The 10,485-nt window shown below is 32.8% G+C and overlaps 1 protein-coding gene across 2 annotated transcripts; it reads left to right on the forward strand.

Moving 5' to 3' along the window:
- The first annotated feature begins 1,769 nt into the window (after positions 1-1,769).
- Positions 1,770-6,993, forward strand: LOC130976313 (uncharacterized). Of its 2 annotated transcripts, XR_009084644.1 has the most exons (8): positions 1,770-2,090; positions 3,411-3,471; positions 4,051-4,121; positions 4,294-4,370; positions 5,028-5,094; positions 5,248-5,487; positions 6,144-6,227; positions 6,439-6,993. XR_009084644.1 is itself a non-coding variant. In XM_057901145.1 (7 exons), the coding sequence occupies exons 3-6, from the start codon at positions 4,103-4,105 to the stop codon at positions 5,385-5,387; spliced, it is 354 nt and encodes a 117-aa protein (XP_057757128.1). In that variant the 5' UTR covers positions 1,770-2,090; positions 3,411-3,471; positions 4,051-4,102; the 3' UTR covers positions 5,388-5,487; positions 6,439-6,993. The 2 variants fall into 2 exon arrangements, 1 of the variants encoding a protein (XP_057757128.1); XM_057901145.1 differs by lacking the exon at positions 6,144-6,227 and having other exon boundaries at positions 4,051-4,172.
- The last annotated feature ends 3,492 nt before the right edge of the window (positions 6,994-10,485 follow it).

The following is a 10,485-nucleotide window of genomic DNA, read 5'->3' on the forward strand; positions in this document are numbered from 1 at the left end:
ACCTTAAAAGTAGGATAGATCTAGATATATATATATATATATATATATATATATATATATATATATATGTGGGGACATTTGCCCCCTTAAACTAGGGCTGTCAAAATGGGCTAAACCCATCGGGCCAGCCCGTTTACCCGTTTAAATGGGCGGGTTTTGCCCCTAAAATTAAGCCCGTTTAAATTTCGGGCTAAACGGGCTGAGCCCGATTAACCCGAAAAAAATGACGGGTTAAACGGGCTAGCCCGCGGGCTAAACGGGTGGCCCGTTTAATTTTTTTTTCATTTTTTTTAAAAAAAATAACACTTTTAGCTAATATTTTTCCCGATCCGACCCGAAAATCCGACCCATCAACTAAAAAAAAATTTTTTTAAATGGTTTTTGACCTAAAAGTGGTATTTTTTGTCAAAATATTTTTCAAAAAATAAAATAAAATGATAAACGGGCTGGCCCGTTTAACCCATCGGACTGACTATAAATGGGCCGGGCTAAAAATTTTGGCCCGCGAATAAAGCGGGCTTAAATGGGCCAACCCGTTTAACCTATAGACTTAATGGGCTGGGCCTAAATGGGCCGGGCTAGCCCGTTTGACAGCCCTACCTTAAACCATAGGGAAAAAAGTATATAATGTTGTATATAATGTTCGTATTATAATAATGTGTAAAAAAAAAATAAATATCAACTAATGATAAAAAGTTATTGTATTATAAAATTCAATCTATCGAGATTGGAAAAAAATAAATATATTCAAATAAAAAAAACAACAACAATAAAAATAATAATTCAATTAGATGATTTTTCAAAATCAAATTTAGCTTTTTAAATATAAATAAGACTATTAGTATTTAATAGTTATATTAATTGAGATAATATATATTAGATTTAATTATTTAATTATTTTTTATAGTTTTATCAAATTTACAATTAGATTTTTATACTTTTTTTTCTTTAATTGGGTTTTACAATATTTTTAATTTGAAAATTAGATCTTTACCAGTATAAAAAAATATTAGAGTTTACGGAATATTTTTCTACAAATTGAAAGTATTTACAATTAAAAACCTAATTAGATCTTTGATTACATATTTTTTTGGGAGAAGTATTTTATTAATTTTAATATTTTTGATACGAAAATGACCTAACTATAAAATTAAAAGCAGTATAAGAATCTAATTAAAAAAAAATAAAGACATAGTTATAAATTCAGTGAAATCATAGGAACGAACAGAATAATCAAACCTATATATTATTTATTTATTTTTGTTTTTTTTTTTAAGTTTTGGTCCTACATATAATAAGTAGTTTTGTCGAAAACTTTTACAATAAATATTATAGATTCTCAAATGTTTAATTAAATGACAAACAATTATTGAATAATTACTTAATAGAAATAGACATTATCTATACTAAAAAATAAAGAAATTTGTGATTATTTGATTTGAATTTTTATCTTTTTTATAATTATTTTTCTCTCCCACATAATTATAGTGAATAATCAAAGTTGGTCTATTTGAGTTATATGTACTTTTTGTAAATTCTTTAACTACAAAAGAGACGGGACTTAGCAACGGAGAATTGCCAGCTTTTTTTCCAAAACGCCGCAAATTCACTGGATTGCTGCCGTTCTTGTTGCGTAATCAGACTCCGCTCCAATTGATTGGATTTGGTGGCTGTTTACGGCCCAACCGCAGCCAATAACCTTAGGGGAGGGGGCTTTGTTTCATTAAAATACCCCCAACCAAAATATTACAGCACCATTAACCTTCACCCTTTTCATGTGAACCCAGCAGAGCAAAGGCGCCAATCACTGGTCTCCTTCCCTCGCTGTCGTGACTCTTCCCTCCGTCAATTCCAGCCACCACGTCCGTGTCGTCGTTATTCCCCGTCACTGATCTCCTCCCTCCACCGTGTAGCTCCCGCGCGCGAAGGTAAACTGAAAGGGGTCGTCCAAGTCTTCTCCTTCCTCTGTGCACGTCCGTGACGTCGTCGGCGGTCGCCCCAACCATCCGTCCCGGTGTCGTCGTCGGCAGCCTTCCCCCTTGCCCTTGCCCTGTTGTGCGTTGCCGATTGCCCCCTCTCCCCTCTCTCTGGTTCGTTCTTCTCCCTTGCCCCAATTTAATTTGAGTGGCTGTTGATAAATTAATTTTGCATCAATTTCATCTCTGTGTCTTCTGAATTTTGGTTCGAACAACGTTGATCGACTTACTTTGCCTAAATTTTCTTTACCCAATTTAACATTCTGATTTAATTTTCCCCCAACTTTTGAACCCCTGAGTCTTGATTACTTAGTGTTTATTGCTTTTAGAATCATATAGAAATCCGAAGCAATCATAATGTTTAATGTAACAGTATGGTCTAAGCTTCTGAAAATTAGCTTCTTTGCAATCCTAAGTGAAGAGATAGAGCATTTGTATTAACCATTTCTTGATGTAGACGTGTATGTAAATTTTGTTACACCATAGCATTTGGCATGAATTTGACCAATTTGTGTTAGTTTGATGGTCCATGATTAATTAATTAATTCACTGCAAAAAAAAACAAAAAGTATAACACACATTTGTGGGAATAAGAAGTGGTTTAAGAGTGAGCATTGAGCAGATTCACAAGCCACTGGTTTCGATGTTGATGACACAGCCATGCTGGCAGTTCACTCAAACATATGCGCCACTAAGATCCACGGTTAGGTTCACCGTCACGAGTGGTGTTCTTAGCTTGATTTGGGTTACATTGGGGTGTGGACAATGATATGTCTTTGGTTACAGGTAGAACAAGTGCTTTTGGTCTGAATGAGGTTTTTGCTGTGGCGGAATAAATGAATAATAGAAGAAAGGAACCAAGAGAGTGGATTATTCTAATTGAGGGAATCATGTTACTTTGAAAAATAAAACAAGCATGTAATAGGATAAAGTAGGCCTGGTGTGATGAATTCATGGTTAAGGAAAGTGAAACTACACACACACACACACACACACATATATATATATATATATATATATATATATATATATATATATATATATATATATATATATTGGATGAGGAATCTTATTCATATAATCAGTTTATTTAGATAAAAAAAAAGTGAATATGGTTGTTAACAATCTTATTTATTTTCACTTAATAAATGATACTCCATGTTTTAACTGCTATTGTTGTGAATGGCTTGCAATCCTGAGATATTACTTAGGATCAATTGTTCCTCATATCATGAAATACTCGTTTCCACCCTCCCACTTGTGATCTCATTTAGATAATTTACACTAGGCACATTCTTGTTTCTATTTGGTCCTTAGTTCATTACAAGGCTACTTAATGGTTTCAATTTGGCTCTAGACATCTCTTGGAGTAACATTCTGAATTTGTCTTAACTTAAGTTTATCTATGTATTCTTTTTGTTTGCCTTCAAACAGGTTCTGTAACGCGCGGATATCTCGGAGATTTGAAAAAAATTATTTGGGGTGTGTCTCTAAGGTATTTCATTTGTCTCACTAAGGTCTATTTCCTTAACTTATAATTTTTCATATTAAAGTTATGATTGGCAAAAATACGAGAATTTTAAGAATATGATTTTAATCACTTTTGGAGATAAGACATCACTGCAATAAGGATCATAAAAACATGAACATCACATATATGTGTCCCAAATTTCCAAGCTTTAATCTGCAACTTGCCTTGCCTTACAGCTGGTGCTACTTTCCAAAAATATTGGATTGTGATAAAGTGATAGCTTACATGTGTATAGAACTTGTTAATGAGAGAATATATGCAGTTGGGTTAATGAGATTTCATAGTTGGGTTATTTTTTTTAAATAAATATCCCTGCGCCGTTAACCTTCACCTTTTTTTTTTCGGTGCTATTAGTGATCTTGAACTCCATTTTCCGACTGTGATTAACAAATTTTGTTCACATAGAAGTTTTAATCAAAACTCCTTCTCGCCCTTTGTCCTAATGTGACTTCCGAGTAATTTCCTCTTATAAGTTCATTTACTTCACAAAACTCTTGTACTTGCTTGAGTTTCTGCTTACTAATCTCTTCTAATATTTTTCAGGTGGCATTTGAAAGTGATGTGATCTCACTCTTCCAGAATACTAAGATGGTTGATGGATGAAGAAGAACAAGGTAAAGGAGACTACCAAACAAAAATCCAGTTTTTGATTGTTGAAATGTCTCGTGAGTGTCTCCATTCTACCTTGGTTTTTGTCTGATTTTTATGTCTAGCAAGAACATACTATTCTGGTTTGTTAGTTTTCTATAAGCATTAACTAACTTATAATTTATGTTCTTTGTGCAGGCGTTACTGACATAGACACCAGTGTCATCCATGCCCTTGAAGAGTTACATAGAAGTCTTGAGAAGAGAGATGTTGAGGTAACCAAAGTATATATTATGGTTGCTATATGAAACAAATGAAATCAACAATAATTCAAGCTGATCATATTATCATGGACAACTAGTATCTTACCAAAAGGAGTTTCTTTAATTTTTCTTTGTTTGGACACTGCTACTCTGTCTTTTAGTTATTTTGTTGTCACGTCTGTTGGGTTTTATCTCCTTTTTTTTTTCCTGTGAAGTATAATAGGTTTATCCGAGTCCTGTGGCCTAAGATAAACTTAACTAAAATATAATGAACTACCAGTTTTCCTAATTTCTTTTTAATTTGTTTTCTTAAACATTGTTTAAAAAATTTGATTGTCAACGCTATCATACTCTATAAATTGAAAATCGAAATTTTACATAAAATTAGAAGTATAAATAGCTAAAGTTATAACAGATAATTTAGCATATTTATATATATATTTAATAATTTAAATAGTTATAATATTTTGTACATTATCCAAATTTAAATGAACAAATTTGATGAGGAAGGCCTTATGATGAATAAGAAAAGGAAGAAGGGGTTTAAGCTGAAATTTAAGATTGGGAATCCATCTTTGAGGAGGTTGATAAGTGGGGCTATTGCAGGTAATAGAACAGAAAGTATTTTGTTAACTTTTATATATTTTGACACTGTATTCAATTTGTCAGGGGCCAAGAGTCAAACTAAAGAATGTATCATGGGCCATCACAACCTTAGCTTTGAAGCGAACTGCAGGTCAGCTTTTCCTTTGTTTTTTGTTATTTGCTAGGTCCTTTTTGTAGGCAATTTGGCATAAGCAACTAGTTAACCTTTATGCAAACTCTAAATTTTTAATTTTCTTCTCTGCATTCAGAATTTCATTCTTATGTAATTGCTTATGGCATGCAGCTCCTGTTTTGAGTGAAGAATTGGACCCCATGTTACACCTGTCACTATTAACCCAAGTGATTTGCGTGGTTCTTTTCACAAAGGAAAGGATGACAATGACACAAATTGTTGGACTTCTCCTAGTGGAAAAGGATTTATGATCAAGGGAAAGAAGTAACTTGTTCTCATATGTTCCTCCTTTTGAATTGCAGTCGGAAGCTGGGAAAAAAGCTTCCATTTATCCTTGTCATTAATCTTCAGGTATGGATATTTTTTTTTCTTTTTTATTGCAAAGTGAAATCCATTTAATGCAGAAGTGTTCAAGAAAGAGTGTTAAAAAAAACCATTATTAGGTACCATGAAACTATATGCCTATTGTGAATCTCCCACATCCCCAGCTATACGTACCATGAAAGTATCTATAGCTGTTAATCCATAATTTTAATGTTGAATAACTCAGGAACCATTAATGTAGTGCTTGATTTTTCTAAAATGGTGTTCGATTGGAATCATAAATTTGTGTATGCTTATAAATCAGTTTCTCAAGAAGATTTCTTTTGCTTTCAGTGGTATTAATTCAATTCTATTTAAGTTTAGTACCTGCTAGAATTGTTTATTAAGTAACTACATATCAATTTCTGCAGTTTGCCATTGCATTTTATGTTTTATTTAGTTTGGGGAAATTTCTATCTTTAAAATATATACATTTGTCTCATTATATAACTTACTAATGAAGGTTTTGCTCTGACCCATGATCTTGACCGAAAGTTTCATTGTGATAATTGTTTAGCAGTTATAGGGATTGCAAATATTAGTCATAACAGAACAAAAATATTTACAACACTATCTTAAATTTTTCTATTGGTTTTAGATGGTTCTCTAGCAGCAACTTTTTCAGTTTCTCTATGTAAATATAGGGTTTTAGAGAGGCAAAGGATATGGCTTCAGAACTCCTTACACTGCAATAATTGATGCTTTATTAAAATGTGGCTCAGTTAAGGGTATGTTGTTATTTTACTACAAGTTTCTTACTTTTCTTGTTTAATAGGGAACTAGGATAATTTTAGGAAGACTTGAAAACATAAATTGATGTTATTTTGAATTAATATTTGTGGGGAGTGATGATAAATAGTAACCAAATTCATGTTTCTGAAATTAATGATATGTGTTGGCTTGATTTTCTTCTATTGTAACTAAAATTTTTTATGGCAGGTGACAATTGCTCTTGCAGTATATGCTAACTGGAGCTTTGAAGGAATCAAGGGAAGGGGATGAGATTGGGCTGGTGCAATCTATCTGTTGTTTATTTAGTGTTTCTTTATATTAATATCTCAAGTATAATAAATATGATGTAAAGAAAATATGTTATAGTAAAGAGAAATGGTATAATCCATTTGAGTAGTTAATTAGCTTTTTTTTTTAAAGCTCTTGTATGAACTTGCGGCTGTTTAAAACTGTCGCATTTTTTAAAAAAAACCCCACATAAATCTGCGGCGGTTTCAAAATCGTCGCAGATTTTTTTTAAATCCACTACTGAAATAGCAGCGGTTCTGCAACCGCCGCAAAATTAATTATTTGATTTGCGGCGGTTGTGCCAGCGGTTAGTTAGAACCGCCGCAAAATCATATTACCACTCCCTAATAGGCAACGCTTAACAAACCGCTGGAATTCTGTTTTGCGGCGGTTTTTAACCACCGCAAATCCCTAAAAGAACCGCCGCTATTCGGCGTGTCTCTTGTAGTTAACTACTGAGTTATATAAGCGCGTGTTTGGATGTTATTAAGTAATTTTTTTAAGTAATAATTTTAACGTGTTTTGTAAATCTTTTTAATTTAGAATAAAAATATTAAAAATATTTATTTTAAAAAAAGTTATAATTTTTATTTTTTTAAAGATTATTTTTTAAAATAAGATGTTTAAAATAATAAATAAATAAAAAATATTTTTTGTTATTATACCTAAACATAATTAGTAATTATATATTTTTATATGAAATTTTTAATTATTAAATTATTTTTACATTTTAAAAAAGTCTACAAAAGAAGAGATCTTTCTTTAAAAATCGTTTGCCTTTCAATGATGGGAAAGTATGAGGAGACAATAGCCTTATTGTACAATGCATACAATGGGGGTTTAATTGTAATTAAAATTAAATTATGGGTAATTATTTAATTTTGAATTCTTTCTAATTTGAAATTTGAATTAAATTAGGATTACCCTCAGTTATAGAACCAAACCTACGAATCCCTCTTTCAAGACAACGTGACCTCCATTAACAACGAACTGCCGTCTGCATCTGTTTCAACCACACAGCACAGGTCACCGGCAAGCACTGCGTCCTGTTGTTCTGTTTCCACTGTCCTCTTGGATCGCACAATCCACCGCCCAGCACCGCCTCTCGTCCGCACATTACGCAGCCGGTTTGCCTTCTTCGGAATGTCGACATCGCAAGACGAACGTGTTTCAAGCGAGGACCTTCCTTCATGCACACCACCAAGCCAAAAATTCATCAATGGAGTACAATATAGTTGAACCGCTAGTTTGTGTTCCGTCTGAGGTTGCAGAGAATTTATCAAAGCAACATAAAAACTTATCCAGCGATGTCATCGTCCACGGTCAGAGTCAAACAAGGTGAGCAATAATGATCAACAATTTCTGCCATGGATAGTTATTTTTCGATTAACTTATACTTTTAGTCACAATGAAAATGTGGTGTTTGTTATTATGTTTAATGGAATATCCAAATGTGATCGATGAGTTGAGATTCAACTAAATGTGTGATTGTTTTATACTGAATGGTATGATTATATTCATGGAGGATTTGCTGAAATTAATTAATAATTTCATGCTTATATGATTATTTGCAGGAAGTATATGCTTATATGCTTATATGATTATTCGCTGCCCCATGCCCCTGTTCGCGCCTGCCAGCTCCGGCGAGCAACACCCCAGTGTAACCCAGCAGTGGCTAAGTTCTATGCCGCTGCGACACCATCACTGCCCCTGTTCTTCTTTCTCTTCTTCATCAACACAGGTTCAATCCCTTTTCTTGTCCCCGGTTCTTTCTGTTTTATTTATTTCATTGCTTTTAATGCTGGTTTTTGCATATAGATTAGGCTTATGACTAGTTAATATCTGTTGCTAGATTGAATATGTTTGCTGGCTGAATTTTATGGGTTGATTGCTGCTTCCATTGAACTGAATGCTCTGTTTACACATGATGCACACCATATGCTCGATGAAATGCCTAAATGAAATCTTTTTGTTTAATTCTTATGTATGGACAGCATTTGACTTAAATTCTATTCTCATAAGGCATTATAATTTACAATTGTGCAGTTTTATGTGATTTCTAATGATGTTTGAGCTTGAATTTTGTTATGCACTTGTTTGTGATTTTTCATCAAAACACCAATTTGGTTAAAAATTCAGATGTTATCAATTTTTTGGTATATTTTTAAAAAGTGCATACCATGTTTTATTGAGTGATTTGAATAAAATGGTTTATTCATGTTGGTTTTGAACATAAATGATCACATGCATCATCACTCGTTCTTTGAAGTTTTTGAGCAATTAAAATTGGTTTTCATCAAAATTATTGCTTTTTGAACAAAGGGCTGTGTTTATGTGATTATTTTATACTCTTTGACATGAATAAGTGGGCTTCTTTATTATTGCCTTGATTATTGTCTTTGTGCTAATTTTGATTAACTCTTACAAATTCAATACACAATTGCAATAACTAAGATTTCCAGCCTCAATTCACTCTAAATTGCTTTAGTCTAAGTTGTTTGCGCGTTAATTGCATTTATTCTTTTATTAGTTACTTAGGCTCCTTAATTGTCGAAAACCTCACTTTTTTTTATCATATTATACATTTTCAACCTGTTTTCCTCAATATTTTACATATTAGGTTTGTCTTCATATTATCACTCTGCAGAAGTTCTTTAATGGAGTCCAATTTGGTTGAACTGCTGTGTCGTGTTCCATCTTCCGGCAGCAATGAGAATTCATCACATACACATGAACACGTAGCAAACCATGATGTCGTCGAGGGTGAGAAATCTAATATGGTGAGCAACGTTCGTTGAATGCATTGATAATGAATGATTATTTTCATGTGAATTAGATGTTCATACTCAATGCAATTGGCATTTTATTTTTATGTTTAATGCTTACCCAAATGCAACATAAACATTCATGATTCAACCAAATTTATGAAGGTTTTATGTTCATGGTATTGTTTTATGTATGAGGAATTTGTATGTGTTAATTAAGCATGGCATATTAATGTGACGCTGGATGAAACTAGGTCTTTCTTAGACTAACTTTTATTGGTATATGAATTTATATGACTTAATGTAAATTGCATGTATAAGAATGAGATTGTTGAATATGAAAAACAGTGAATGTTTTTATCATCATTAAGATTTAATTTGATAATGAAAATTAAATAGCCAAGAGTTAGTTATCAACGGATGGGCGACTTAATATACTTCCTGCATGTTCAGTTTAGAATATACATATGATCACATATGATAAACACTAAATGAATAAAAAAACAACTCTAGTCACCATTGGCTCTGAAACCGATGTTTGGACTATGTGCTTAGTAGTTGTATCTACTGCATGTTCATGTATGTGATGTATAGTGACATTGTTTGTGCTGGTTAGTGAGGTTTCTTTTTTGGTCTATGTGCTTGGTAGAATGATTGACTTGATTTTTTTTATGGTCGCATTGTTTGTGCTGGTTAGTGAGGTTTCAAGCAAATGATATATACTAAGGATTTATCTTATTATTTTTTTTTTGAATTGTAGGCCATGCAACCGTTGGATGCTATTGAGGTTGGAAGTGAAGAGACGGTTCTTAGTTATGAGGTTTGGACTCTAGAAGTCGGTGCTCATGTTGGCCGCAATGAGCCCCACCAATTTAGTGGGTTCATGTATTTGTTAAGCTCATTTGACAATAGTTAGTTTCTGTTGAACATGACTTTCAGTAAATAATTTATGTATTAGATACTATAGACAAAAACGGTTATCTGGTCCGGAAAGAATGGGTTTATTTTTAAAAAAAATTGGATGTTCGTTTCTAAATATTAATGATGTTCACCGTTATTGTATCCATCCGGATGGTTAATTTATTAGACAAAATGGATGTTCATTCTGATTATATGATCCCACTTATTGATTACACGATTATAACTAGTCACAAATGTTGGATGTTCATCTTTACATATAACTGGATGTTCAGACCGTGGT

This window comes from Arachis stenosperma, chromosome 4 (genome assembly GCF_014773155.1).
Source record: "Arachis stenosperma cultivar V10309 chromosome 4, arast.V10309.gnm1.PFL2, whole genome shotgun sequence".
NCBI lineage: Eukaryota > Viridiplantae > Streptophyta > Magnoliopsida > Fabales > Fabaceae > Arachis > Arachis stenosperma.